The following is a 14,865-nucleotide window of genomic DNA, read 5'->3' on the forward strand; positions in this document are numbered from 1 at the left end:
TATATGAAAACCTTCCTCCTGTCAGAGTCTGGGGCGCGCTTTGGGACCCAGAGTCAAGTCCCCGCCCACCCACATGCGCCTCAAAATCACGTGAGACACAGACCCGGCCGGTGCCCACCCCCCATTGGGCTAGATCCAGACCCAGCCAGTCCCACCCTTGTCAAGCCCCGCCAGGCAGGGGACGTAGCCTCAGGTCCCCTGGCTTGGCACCAGGACAGGGGGTGTGGCCTGAGGTCCCCCAGCCCAGACCTGGGGGGGGGGCGTGCCTTGAGGTCTTCCATCAAGCCCCACCAGGTGGGGGACATGGCCTGAGATCCCCTGTCAAGCCCTGCTGGGTGGGGGACATGGCCTGAGATCCCCTGTCAAGCCCTGCTGGGTGGGGGGCATGGCCTGAGGTCCCCCGTCAAACCCTGCCGGGGGGGGGGGGCACGCAGCCTCAGGTCCCCTGGCCTGACACCAGGAGGGGGGCATAGCCTCAGGTCCCCCATCAAGCCCCACTGTAAGGGGGGTGCAGCCTCAGGTCCCCCGTCAAGCCCTGCTGGGCGGGGGGTCGTGGCCTGAATTCCCCCAACCCAGCACTGGGGGTGCACCTTGAGGACCCCCATCAAGCCCTGCTGGGTGGGGAGCATGGTCTGAGGTCCCCTGTCAAGCCCTGCCAGGCAGGGGGGCACAGCCAGGTCCCCTGGCCCGGTGCTGGTGGGGAGAGCAGCCTGAGGTCCCCCAGTCCAGTACCAGGATGGGAAGTGCACCTTGAGGTCCCCCATCAAGCCCCGCTGGGTGGGGGACATGGCCTCAGGTCCCCTGGTCTGGTGCAGGGGCGGGGGTCATGACCTGAGGTTCCCCTGCCTGGTGCCGGGGCAGGGGGTGAGGCCTGAGGTCCCCGTCAAGCCCCACCTGGTGGGGGGGGCACGGCCTGAGGTCCCCCAGCCTGGCACTGGGGCGGGGGGAGCAGCCTGAGGTCCCCTAGCCCAGCACCAGGACGGGAAGCGCACCTTGAGGTCCCCTGTCAAGCCCCGCCAGGTGGGGGGTGTGGCCTGAAGTCCCCTCCCAAGCCCCACCTGGTGGGGGGCACAGCCTGAGGTCCCCCGGCCTGGTGCTGGGGCGGGGGGAGCAGCCTGAGGTCCCCTAGCCCAGCACCAGGACGGGAAGCGCACCTTGAGGTCCCCTGTCAAGCCCCACAGGGGCGGGGGAGGGCGTAGCCTCAGGTCTCTGCTGATTGCTCGTTAAGGCTCCTTATGGGAACTTGGCCTCAGCTGTGGGTGCAGCCATCTTTGTGAAGGAGTGATGGCCAATTAGCATATTCCCTCCTTATTAGATAGGATTTTGTCTGAATATCTTGTGTGAAATACATTTCTGTTCTTAATTAAATTTATAATTAGTATATTACGCATTATAGTTCTGGAGCAGGAAATGATTCATTTTCCTGATCACCAGCACATTTTCTCAAACAATAGTATAGTTCTCAAAACATATAGTTTTATTTTTATTGTTGTTACCTAAGATTTTCTTGTATTTCTAGGATATATTTATTTGGCTATTTTCATTGATGTGTTAAGAAAGAAAAGATTATAAGCTAAAATGTTACAAAGTCTGATTATATGTACAAGGGCATATAATCAATCTATTTTCCTCTAGGCAAAAAATGATATGCAGTATTGCTGCTATCGCAAATAATGTAGAATGTTGTAAAACTTTTTGACAATGTGCATTCCCAGTGATATTTGAGCCCTATTTGAGCTTTTTTAGTTTATATAGTCATGCTGTCATAATCTCCTTTTTTCCTATTAAACTGAATAACTTATGAATCCACATGTTCTAAAGTCTTGAGGACATTGAGCAACATAATTAATGGCTCTACAATAAACTCAAAGATGGAACCTTTTATAAATGATTCATTACGGGTATTCTAGATAGGTAATTGCTTAAGCAATATACCTTTTAGATACTTATAATTTAGAATATACATCTTTACTAAACATATTGTTATTGCATTTTGGCAGTCCATTGTACATACTTTATTTATTGATTTCTGCATCATTGTAATAACCATTACCATTTCCCTTTTGTATAATAAATGGCAGATTTTGAATTCTCACATTCAGGTTTTTTTGTGTGTGTGCGTTTATGTCTCCTTCCTTACTCTTAGCTGTGCCTTGGTGTAGCTTGTTTGCTTTTTGTACCTTTATTCCCACCTTCTCGTTTTCTGATACAATGTGGTATTGTTTGGAAAGATTATTAACCTGTCTCAAATTGTGACTTATTCAGTAAGAAATAGACTGTTTAGAGAGAAGCTCCCCTGGAGTGCATGAAATTTAATTCATGCTCTTTAGGACTGGTTAGATATGTTTTGGCTTTTTCCTCTCATTCTTAAAGGATTTCCAGTAAGTTCAAGACAGCATGTAAATTCCATATTGATGTATTTTTGTTTCTGCATGGTCATTATATTAAGCAGCTTTGGCATTTTAATTTTCTCCTACTCTTTATTGTTGTTAATTTTCTTTGTTTATCCTACTATAAATGTAATAATAACATGTAGAAATAAGTAATTTTTTAGGATAGTTGCAAATAAATGTTTTAGCTCTTGCTGGTTTTCATACTTCAGTCATCTTTAACCTGGACCATGAAATATCTTAAAATTAAGAAGATAATTTAGAATTTAATTAAAAACATATTTTCAAACACATTTGTTATTGTTTTTCTTTCAGAATGGTGAGGTAGGCCTGGATACTATTGTTTTCCTTAAGGTAATATTTGCATTGTGGGACTGTTTAGCTTCCTTCCATCAACTGTAAGTATTTTAGATACATTACACCTACTTTTTAAATGTAGTTTGAGTGTATTTAGTATTCATACCATTTTGTGATTGGGAATTTCTTATTAGGTTAGGCTTAATAAAATATACACATACATACGTACATATACATATGTATGTATCTTTCCATGTTTATTTCAATTTTTGTCTTCGTAGTGTCTCAATGGTCCCAGTGATGTAGGTTCAACTTCAGCTCCCTGTGTTTGTCCTCCGGGAAAACCAGGACTACAAGGCCCCAAAGTGAGTAATACCAAAAATGCTATATATTTTTTTTATTAAAATACTCAAACAAGAGCTTCCAAATTTGGAGCTTCCACAAAATTCCAAATCACCAATGACCCTGTTGTAAAATTTTCACTAATGATTTAGAACAGTTTAAAACCCGAGTGTTAGTGACCTTTTAAAAAGCATATTCTAGTCCATATTTGTCTTTGAACCTAAAACTGATACCTCTAGCCCACAGTAGAGTGAGGGAGCAATATTAGTTAGTTTGCTTGTTTATCTGTTTGCTCCCTCTCTGTCCCGCTCCCCCAACACTGCTGCTAGATCCCAGAACAATTCTTACAACTTGCTAAAAAATTAAGAAAGGACCCTTAAGATATGCTCTCAATTCTTAAATGTCTAAGATCTTAATTTGTCAAAATGATTTTCAGATAGAAAAATGGAGAAAAAATTTAAAATTGATTTTAACGTTGTGTTGGATGTCTAATTCTAAAAATGGAGGCATATGTATTTATTTAACTTAATCATGTAATAATTACATTGGGGAAGTATGTTTGGAGCCATGATGCACATACTATTTTATAAACAGTTTATTTTTTACATAACAAAATACTTTGATATGTTCCTATCTAATTAAATATGAATGACTAAGTTTTTAAGTTAAGTTGATACTTACTATAGCATCAGAGACACAGCCTAAGATACTGAGAAGTGGTCTGTTCACTATAATATTTTTAATATTATTTTAAAAATCACCTAATAAAAATAATGTCTAACTTGAAAGCAAGTATGACTCTCTAGGGGAAAAGTGTTTTGTGTATTGATCACCTATTACTTGAGATGACCATAAAATTTTTTCTTAAATATGAATTATAATTTATAGTTAGATGGAATTTTCTCTTTTTGAAAATATATTTTTATTGATTTTAGAGAGGAAGGGAGAGAGAGCTAGAAACATCAATGATGAGAGGGAATCATTGATTGGCTGCCTCCTGCACACCCCTTACTGGGGATCTAGCCCTCAACCTAGGCCTTGAGTGGAATCAAACCCGGATCCTTCCTCTGATGGCCGGTGCTCTATCCACTGAGCCAAACGACTAGGGCTAGATGGAATTTTCTTAGTATTTCAATCACCATGACTAAAAAAATTTTAGCTTCTGGACTGCTGATCAAAGATAATTTAATTCTTCCTTTCTTTTATACATATTTCTCCCATTCATTTTCATATAATAGCTCATGAAATACTTCAAGCCTAGCTGTTAAAATCCATAAAGAAATGAAATTTAAGAAATAAAAGTTTACATTCAATATTTCATTTAAAGTGAATCTATTTGGTTTGGAATTTGACTTCAGTATATTATAATTAATTTACTATTGTAAACTATTTTTAGATTGCTTTTTAGAAAGTTAATCAAAGAATTATTTAGTTCAATTAACTCCATTATTTAGGATGTCTTGACATTAATGAGAAATACCTATAAATGTTCCAAGGAGAATATACTTATAAGATAGCTTGCTGTGACCTACCAGCAGACTTCTTTTTAAAACACATTTATAATACTGAAATGTTATACCTAAAAATGATTTGATCTGCAAGAGATACAATATGGAAACCAGAGTTCCATGTTGCCTATTCTCTAAAAGCCCAGAGTGCTTTCTTCACTCTGAATGATTCTGGTCCCACCAGGGTCTCTAAAGGGCTGTCCACTTTTGAGGAGGAATCAGATGCTTTTGATGTTTTCTGATTCTTCATTAGTGGTTCATAAGGGATCTTGTAGTGTCACTGTTTGTTATTCACCTATGTTTCTATAGCAAAGTTTTAGAGCACCCTTTGTCTTATCTGATATCCAGTATTTCTAAGTTTTACGTGTTCCTCATTTTCATTCTCTTTTCTTAGTCATAATGTAACCCCATTGCCACCTATTACTTTAAGTGAAATTGCAGTTTTCCACCAATCTTCAGGTTGGCGTGCCTTCTTGATCTGCTTCCCATTTTCTTCCGAAAATCTGGCTGAAAGAGAGGAACACACACACACTCCTCCATCCTTTTAAGGCACTTTCCCCTGGAAGTGATTCCTTAGCCACATCAAGGACCTGTATGTGAAAAACAGAATCCCTAGCAACCATCTGAGTTTCATGCACTTCCTATAGAGAATTTGTGCCTTGGAAAATAGATAGGGTTTTATTTAGATCAACAAAACTGGAATTAATTGGGATGAAGCAATTTTACTATAGATCAAATTGAGACTTTTTGGCTGTCTTTGTTTGATGCTCTCTGGGAAGCTTTGCAGATGTCTATCAATCAAAGTTACCTGTGAAAAATAAATCTAGTCTTTTTATTAGCCAGAAATAGAGTTCTAGGAGGTGAGAGTTGAATCATGTGAGTAAAACAGAAGAGAAAGTCTCATATGGATAGGTGGGTAAGTGCTTATTCTAGGATAATGTCATCTGATATAAATTCTTGAACTTTCCAAAAAATGTGACAATTCTATTAAAAAAAAAAAAACAGGTCAAATGAACTATGATACCATACACTTAGACTTATCATGGCATTAAAACTCTTCAATAAGCAAAGAAAAATATATCTGTTACTGGACTGTGAATGCCTTGAACATAGCTTGTTCATTTTGTATCCTTAGTGTCAAACCTAGGAAATGAGTAAATTAATAAATGAATCTATTGGAGTAATTTTTATATGCAAGTACTTCACAATGAAGGCAAATACCAACTAAATTCTCCTTTGTAATTCTATCTAACCCAGTGTTTAATAGTAATATTTTTTAATTTTTTAATTTAATGAATTAGGAAATCATTGAAAAAATAAGATTTACCCCTCCTCCTTATTAACTTATCTGGAATGCCTTTGTTGTATATGAAAAGTCCAGCAATCTCCAGTTGACAAACAACTCCCTTTTGAAAGACCTTAACATGCAGATGGCAGCTTCTTCCATCACTTTCAGTAGACATAGGAACATTTGTGGGGGGACACTTTACACTTGATCTAAACTTACATGTTAGATGTATTAGTTTAGAAGTGAAAAGAAAGCTTTTTTTTTCTTTTTCAGAAAGGAACAATTTCTTAATAAGTTCTTTTCTCTGAAATGCCACTCTCTCTCCAGCTGTATTCCTGCTGATGTCCTTTGTTTCACCCTCATAATTCTACATCAAAGTGATTCATTTGGACTTTCAAAGTATCCTCTGTCTGAATACAAAAAGCCTTTGGAAAATTTCAGGGGCCACTAGGCATTTACATTTTTATGTTAATTTCCCTAGGCTCAGTAGATTCCTTCTCGCCAAAGAGAGCGGGTGTTTGAGTTTTGAGGGAGGGAAGAAGCTGGTTTTGGATAATGGAATAGGTCTCAGGTCAGATACTCCTGTGGAGACCAAGACTAGAATCAAGGCACAAAGATTTTGATAAAAGGGCTTGATAACATGGGATTTGGTCCTACGTGAACAGCTCCAAAGACATTTGTTTTAGATGAGTAACTTAAAATATTAACTTGCTTTTGCAAGCACAGCTATTTTTCATTTTAATTATTCATAATTACATTGTTTGAAAGGCCACGTTCAGAGATAGTTTAGCTCAATCCATGACATTTCCACTCCTGTCGACAACTCAAAAATCCTGTGGCACAAATTCAATTCAACATAAGTAAGTTTTGCTTTTCAACTGGATACATATTTTTAAAAATTCAAAATATGCAAGTGTTTCAACTAAATTAGGAGAAAGTGATTTAGAATTTACTCACAATTGTACGATAAGTCAAATGTCTAATTTAATGCATTTGGAAATCTTTTTCCATGTTCAATTTGCTAACAGTCCCCATGTCTGGTTCTGATTAGTTTTTGAATTTTAATGTAGGCAGGCAGAGTAGTGTGTAGACACAGGGACTCTGGAGCAGAATTGAATGATTTCAAATTCCATCTCCACTACTGCTCTGTGGCCTTGAGCAAGTTTCCTAACCTTCTCAGGCATCAGTTTTCCTACATATAAAATGGGGATAATAAGATTACTTGCTAAGTGGTATTATTATGGGAAGTCATTTAATGTATGTAAATCTTTAAAAGCAGTCCCTAGCATATAGTCAACAACCAATAAAGATTGGGTGTCAGCTTTTATTACAGTAATAAAATGGAGTTTTTATTCTAGTTGGCCTTCTCTCCAAAATTAGTTAGGGTTTTACTTTATTCTTTCAATTTTATGGAAACAACACCAAACCTACCTGAGTTTTTGCAAATAAACCAGTAGGATAGTGGTCAAAATAACCATTAAACTCTATCAGTAATAATAAAACCTGCAAAAGAGATTACTTTTCGTTTGTGGAGCTGGTGACCAGTGTTATGGTCCTTATGAAGTCACACTGGATTTATCTTGTGGGTGATTTTTTTCCCCTTGGAAACTTGGTTTTGATTCATTTAAAATGTTATTATTAAGTGTGTTTTGTGCTTCTGTGTAGCATAGAAACAAATTCTGTTTCTTCTTGTGCCAAAGTTTTATTTCAGGCTCATCATAGGAGAGGTTAAACCTTCTCAGAGACTTTCCATGTCCTAGATTTTGTGCAAAATTAATATTCTGCCTATAAAGAGGTCATTAACAGGAGATTTGATTTGGAATAAATCAATCAGCAAATAGTTATTGAATCTCTACTTGATACACAGCATTGAAAAAAAAGTAGAAAATATGGACCATGTTTCAAGGAATATAAATCCAAATGATAAGTGAAGAAGACTAATCAAGAAAAAATTGAGAAAACTCCAGTTATGAATAAGTGATCAGTGATACAGGGGCTGCTATAGCATTTCAATAGGAAAAGACATCAGGAGAAAATGGAGTTACAAGGAAGGTGCAGTGATAGAACATTTTGGCATAATGACTCTTACATAGAAAGGGAAGAAAATCTTCTTCCCGGGAGAAAAGAATGATGGAATTTATCGAAAGGCAGTGAGAAGGATGGCAGGGAAGCTAGAGATTAATGGGGATCCCCTGAAAATAAGGAGAGAAACATTCTAGCACTCCTAGAGAGCCAGAATGTTGCTCTTTAGTGCCCAGCTAACACTAGAATCCTTGGATCCGAATTATAAATTATACCTTCTTAGCAAGACATTAAATGTTTCAGGATTATTTTTCTCTCTAGATTTACAGCGATTCTCTCTTTTAAAAAATGACATTTTCCTTTTTTCAACCTTTCCTTATGCTGAGCCTCTTGGGCGACTCCTAAGTGAAGAGCCCATCCCTTCTTCATTGGCCCCTTAATCGAGTTCACACAGTTCTTTCCATTTTTCCTGTTTAGTTTCAGGAACAAATCTCCCTAGCCAGTAGCCTGAAGTGGTATTTCCAACCAGCAAAGCTGGTTCTGTGGAAGTACCCTTAGTTAATATATAATCACTGGGGTTCTGTGTGAATGATTTCTTGCTGAAAATTGTGAAGAATTATTAAGTTGAAAATCAGTTGTCTCTGTGCAGGAATTTATTGGTTCTGATGGCCAAGACTTCATGTTTTTTTGGCAAGATGTCCCAATGTAGACCTCATGAACTCAGTAATAAATGAATATGATATTACTAGAGGCCTGGTGCACAAATTCATGCACTGGTGGTGTCCCTCGGCCCAACCTATGATCAGGGCCGATGGGGGGTGGCAGGGGCTGGCAGACCAGGGTGAGGGGCTGCGGGAGGTTTGCCTGCCTCGGGAGGTTGGCTGTGGGAGCGCACTGGCCACCAGGGGGCAGCTCCTGCATTGAGCATCTGCCCCCTGGTGGTCAGTGCACATCATAGCAACCAGCCAACTGGTTGTTCAGTCATTCGGTTGTTCAGTCGCTTAGGCTTTTATATATATAGATTTGTGAAGTATTTCTTAGAGTTAAATTATAAAACACTCTCACCGCAAAAAAAAAAAAAAAAAATGTTGCTTTCCTTGTTTTGTTTTAAGGGTGGTGACCCTCTGAATGGTCAGTACTGGCCATTGCACAACAGCCTAGAGTTCCATAGAATGTGCCTGGGCTCATTGCCATGTTGTACAGAATAATGTTATTTGAAGATCTCTGGTTTGTGAGAACAAAGGTCATTTCTTCATTTCTTAGGTATTACATGTGCTAAAAGACTAAGGGGTTGTTTGGCTTGGGCCTCACTCACTCTCATAAAAGTATTCAAGTTTTAGGATTTTAGCATGTTCAATGACATTTTAAATATAGGCAAAGAGACACATTGACTGGATTGAAAGAAATGACTGTTGTGCAGCTTTAATCGTGAGTCCCATGTGTAAGATCACATAGCTTTGTACTGTTTTTTCTTAATAAATAATTATGAATTGACTTACTGTATCATAGGTCAGTGATATCTGTAGTATAACATGTAGAATAGAATTAAGTCTGTAGACAATTAGTGAAATATTACTCTCATTGAAACTGTATTTGCTATGATACTTAATCATTTTTTTAGAATTCTATTAAGTGTACCCTGTTATAAATATTAACATTTTACATCAGTGAAATGTACTTTACCTGTTATACCTGGTAGTTGCACACAAATAAATCACCATAAGTTTTACATACTAAAAAGCCTTTATTTGTTAAGCTAGGCATTTAGAATATGGTATCACTTTTTCTAACACCCATTTTAGGAATTCTGTTTGTTTGTTTTTAACATACAGATAGCTGCCTTTAGTGGAATTGGCTCTGAACCTTGATGGGCTCTGACTGCACCAACATAGTTGGTTGTTTTGTATTGAGAAGTTTTTTTTTTCCTCTCTAGGGTGACCCTGGACAGCCTGGGAACCCTGGCTACCCTGGACAGCCTGGTCAAGATGGTAAGCCTGTGAGTACTGAAAGCTTAGTCATCTCCAGTCCTGGGATTATAGTGTCAAAGATAAAATTTCACCTGGCAAAGTTAAATAGGCAAGGGAGACTCTATTTAAGACTATTGGAATAGGGGAGAGAGATTGAACTCCACTTAGCTGAAACAAAAGGAGGGTGGATTTTTGAGTGCTGGAGTGAGCTAGTGGAAAAGTACTGGAGGACTTTGGTGGGAGAGAGGGGGAGGGAGAGGTTGATCAGTGGGATGGAGCAACTTGAGTTATCCTGAGCTTGGCAGACATTTTCCTCAGTAAGTAAGCCATTTGCCATCTGTGTTTGCTAAGTGGCACCCATGGAAGTTAGGGTACTGCCCTCCCACAGAGACTGATAGATGCAGACACTTATCTTTTTTAAAGACTACATTGCAAAGGGATGGTCCCTGAGAAAGATCTTCCTTGCTAGTTGTAAAGTTAGTGAGAAGGTTTTTAAAAAGATTTACAACTCAAAGGGGCAGATAAATAATTTACAATTACAAATTTTCTAAAGTAAATCTTCTCAGGAAAGGGAGGTCCAGGCCTAGGGTCAAGAAGAAGCCAGTCTAAAGTTTAGTCAAGCTGAGGGGAGCATCCAGGCTGGCTTGGTCAATAGAATTAGCATTCTAGTAATTCTTTAGGTATTATACTTCAAAATTGCATACATCTCTGCAACATTTAAAAAGTTCTGCAGTGAATTCTTAGTATCAATATTTAGTTATTTTCAGAAATCCTTTTATATTTTCCCTTCACATCTATGGAAATTCCCAAGGGTTGACCTAAATAGAGATAAATTGTGTCAAGCTCAGACTTGTCAAAAAGACATGTGTATTTGGGAATAGTAGAGGAATTGTAGTTCAGGACACACAAAACTGTACCAAACTATAGGTGAGTCTCTTGAGGGTTTGATATCTGTGGAGAAGGAATGTAAAGAGGGGAGAGTTCAGTTAAAATCACGAACTAGTGGAGATTAGTGTTAAAAATTCCCGAAGCAGGCAAAAACCAGTCTTCATACAAGCAAAGCTCTATCCAGCCAGTTTTTGTTCATGCCTCTGGGAACCATAAGCAAAATTTTCCAAGGTTGATATGAGGCAACCCCTGATCAAGTTTTTATCATTTAAGAAAGTTCTAACATTCTCAGTTTTCTGTAAATCAGGCATTTATGGGAAATCAGTTTCTCATTCCTTTAAGTTTTATTTTTCTGAGGGAACATGCATGAGATTTTCCATTTTATATCCTCCAGTTTCGTTTTAGATTGAAATTTTCTCACACAAATTAAAACTCTTTTCTTTAAATCTTCATTGTTAAAACTATTACTTATGTCCTCTTTCTCCCCCCAATGACCCCTTCTAGCCTTCCCTGCCCCCTGCCCCAGGCCTTCACCACCTATTGTCTGTGTCCATGGGTTATGCATATATGTATACAAGTTCTTTGGTTGATCTGTTCCCACCCTCCCACCCTCCTCCACCTTCCCCCTGAGATTCAACAATCTGTTCCATGCTTCTATGTCTCTGGATCTGTTTTGTTCATTGTGCTGCACCAGCATGGCCAAGGGTGAACCTGAGTGGGGGCAGTGAAGAATTGAGAAAAGACAGACAAGAGAATGAAAGCTGGGTCTGGTGGTATGCTGCCCTCTCTGATGGAGAGAGACAGCGCCACGGACTATAAGCCGTGTCTTTATTTTATAGCCAGATTCCAGGAGGTAAAGTAAGGGTGTGGTCAAGATGTTTACAACATTCCCCATCCTACTCAATTACATGCACCTGAACTCTATCAAACCCACATCACTCAGGCACGTGGGGCCATGTGTTCAGACCATAGGTTCAAGCTTACAACTATAGCTGTTGGCTATAATTGTGCTGGGAGGGCCCTGCCCTCAAAGCTGGGACTTGCACTTGGCAATGAGAGGCCTGTGCCCTCTAATTAGTCCGAGGCTTGAACCTGCCCATACACTGTGGCCACTCTCCACAGTTCATCAGTTTATTTTATTCATTAAAACTCTTTTTAAGGTTATCTTATTTCCCTAAGGATGAATGCACTTCTGTACACTTATAATTTGCCAAAAAATAATACCTTCTAAGGTTCAAGATAACTTAAGGGGCATTTATGAGTTAAAGAAACATAAAGCAGATCCACTTTAAAGCATTTTTGGCAAATATTTACAGGTAAGTTACTATCAGAATGTTTATACCAGTAAATAAACATCAGGGATTAGCTTTTGGATGTTAAATAGTTGCCACCAAAAAAGTATCTCCTAAGAATTTCTTTTTCTTTTTAAAATATATTTTATTGATATTTTTACAGAGAGGAAGGGAGAGGGATAGAGAGCTAGAAACATCGATGAGAGAGAAACATCGATCAGCTGCCTCCTGCACACCTCCCACTGGGGATGTGCCCGCAACCAAGGTACATGCCTTTGACCGGAATCGAACCCGGAACCCTTCAGTCCGCACGCCGACGCTCTATCCACTGAGCCAAACCGGTTTCGGCAAGTTTCTTTATCATGAGACATTAACTGTTGTCATGAAGGATGGGGAAATTTGTATTATGAGCCAATAATGTTTGAGCAGTTAAAGCACTCTAGGCTTAATGTTAAACATCATTGGGATGAAAGAGAAGCTTGTCATGTCCCTGGGAGGTGCTGAGAAATTTAATACAAAAAAATACAGCCAATTTTTGAAGAGCAGTGATGTTCTGGGGCCATTGACACCAGTGTTGCATGGGAAAGGGGTTGATTATGCAGGTGAGTGTCTCTAGAAAGAGATGGTCAAAGAAGGGATTCTAAAGAGGTAACAAAATGGTAGCCAACTGGAGCTGCAGGGAGCTGAGGAACTGGGTGCTTGGGACTGAGGAGCTGGGTGCTTGGGGCTGAGGAGCTGGGTGACTGGGGCTGAGGAGCTGGGTGCTTGGGGCTGAGGAGCTGGGTGACTGGGGCTGAGGAGCTGGGTTATTGGGGCTGAGGAGCTGGGTGCTTGGGGCTGAGGAGCTGGGTGCTTGGGGCTGAGGAGCTGGGTGCTTGGGGCTGAGGAGCTGGGTGACTGGGGCCGAGGAGCTGGGTGATTGGGGCTGAGGAGCTGGGTGCTTGGGGCTGAGGAGCTGGGTGATTGGGGCTGAGGAGCTGGGTAATGGGGCCGAGGAGCTGGGTGACTGGGGCTGAGGAGCTGGGTGCTTGGGGCTGAAAAGCTGGGTGACTGGGGCTGAGGAGCTGGGTGCTTGGGGCTGAGGAGCTGGGTGCTTGGGGCTGAGGAGCTGGGTGATTGGGGCCGAGGAGCTGGATGACTGGGGCTGAGGAGCTGGGTTATTGGGGCTGAGGAGCTGGGTGCTTGGGGCTGAGGAGCTGGTTGCTTGGGGTTGAGGAGCTGGGTGATTGGGGCTGAGGAGCTGGGTAATGGGGCTGAGGAGCTGGGTGCTTGGGGCTGAGGAGCTGGGTGCTTGGGGCTGAGGAGCTGGGTAATGGGGCAGTGAGGCTCAACTAACCCACAGTTGTGAGTATATGAAACAGTTTATTCTTGTATTATTATTTATTCATTATTGAATTATTTTCCATATGAACAATTATAACCTACTTTTGCCACACCCTGTTAATATGGGGGCAAGAGTGGAAGCAGGAGACCAGATAGGAGGTTATTTCAGTATTCTGAGACGTCAGAGTGGCTCGGACTAGGGTGATGTGGTAGTGGGGAAGAGAGGTGGTCAGATTCTAGATTGTTTTTTAATGTAAAACTGATTAGTATTTCTGTTAAACTATATGTGAAGCATGAGAAAAAGAGTCAAGGAAGACATAGAGGATTGGAGTTTGAGCAACTGGGTGCATTGTGGTGCCATTTACTGAGCTGAGCAATACTTGGGAGATGTTAAGTTTTGCAGAGGAAATAGAAATTGCATTTTTGGACATGCTGAAGGTGTCTCCTAGAATATTAGATATAGGAATCTTGACTTCATGGATATGTTTGAGAATGAAAATACACAGTTGGGAAACTTTAGCATGTGGATGTATCTAAAGCCACCAGAGTGGATGAGATTATTTAGGGAATAAGTACAAATAACTGGAGAAGAGAAGGTGGCAGTGGTCTGAGCTTAGGGCTCTCTTACAGAGAAAAAAAGAGAGGATACAGCCAAGGGAATTGGGAAAGAATGACCAGTGAAATAGGAGGAATACCAGGAGAGTGACATTCCAGGAGCCAAGTTTCAAGAAGGGGGTGATCAGTTGTGTCATTGTTGTTAAGAGATTGAGAAAAATGTGATCTATGCCCAGATGGATTTGCTGTGTGGAGGTAATTAAGGACCTTGATAAATGGAGTTTCAGGGAGGAGGTGTAGTACAAAAGCTAGATTGAAATGGGTTCAAGAGAGAATAGGAGATAAAATGGTGACAGTGACTATAGATGCTTCTTCTGAGGGCTATAACAAGGAATAGAAATGGAGTAATAGCAGGGGGAGTGTGTGGGATAAAAGGGAGGTTTGTGTGGTTTTCTTTTTAATCCTCACTCAAGGATATTTTTCATTGATTTTTAGAAAGAGTAAAAGGGAGGGAGGAAGAGGGTGGGGGGGAGGAGAGAGAGAGAGAGAGAGAGAGAGGTGAGAGAGACACACTGATTGATTGCCTCCCACACAGGGCCCAACCCCAGCTGGGGTTCCAGCCTGCAACCAACCAAGGTACGTACCCTTGACTGGAACTTGAACCAAAAACCCTGTGGTCTGTGGGCTGATGCTCTAACCACTAAGCAAACCAGCTAGGGCCAAAGTAAGGTTTTTAAAAAGATGGGAGATATTATAGCATTTTTTATGATGAAAAAAATGAGGTAGAAGGGAAAAAAAATGATGATTTCGGATATTTGAGATCTCTGCAGAAAGAAAATCCTTTGGTAGGTTGGAAAGCACTGGTTCCAGTTCATCCTGGATAAAAATATGAGTAGTTAAACCTTCATATGGGCTAGAGCAGTGGTCGGCAAACTCATTAGTCAATAGAGCCAAATATCAACAGTACAACGATTGAAATTTCTTTTGAGATCC

General features: G+C 40.5%; 1 protein-coding gene across 1 annotated transcript in view; it reads left to right on the forward strand.

Moving 5' to 3' along the window:
- COL21A1 (collagen type XXI alpha 1 chain) overlaps positions 1-14,865 on the forward strand; it is a 181,204-nt gene that overhangs the window by 89,117 nt on the left and 77,222 nt on the right. The window contains exons 8-10 of the mRNA XM_080664705.1: positions 2,706-2,714; positions 2,969-3,052; positions 9,781-9,843. Of these exons, the coding sequence (XP_080520831.1) occupies positions 2,706-2,714; positions 2,969-3,052; positions 9,781-9,843 (156 nt within the window). The remainder of the gene's footprint in view (positions 1-2,705; positions 2,715-2,968; positions 3,053-9,780; positions 9,844-14,865) is intronic.

This window comes from Plecotus auritus (genome assembly GCF_963455305.1).
Source record: "Plecotus auritus genome assembly, chromosome: 4".
NCBI lineage: Eukaryota > Metazoa > Chordata > Mammalia > Chiroptera > Vespertilionidae > Plecotus > Plecotus auritus.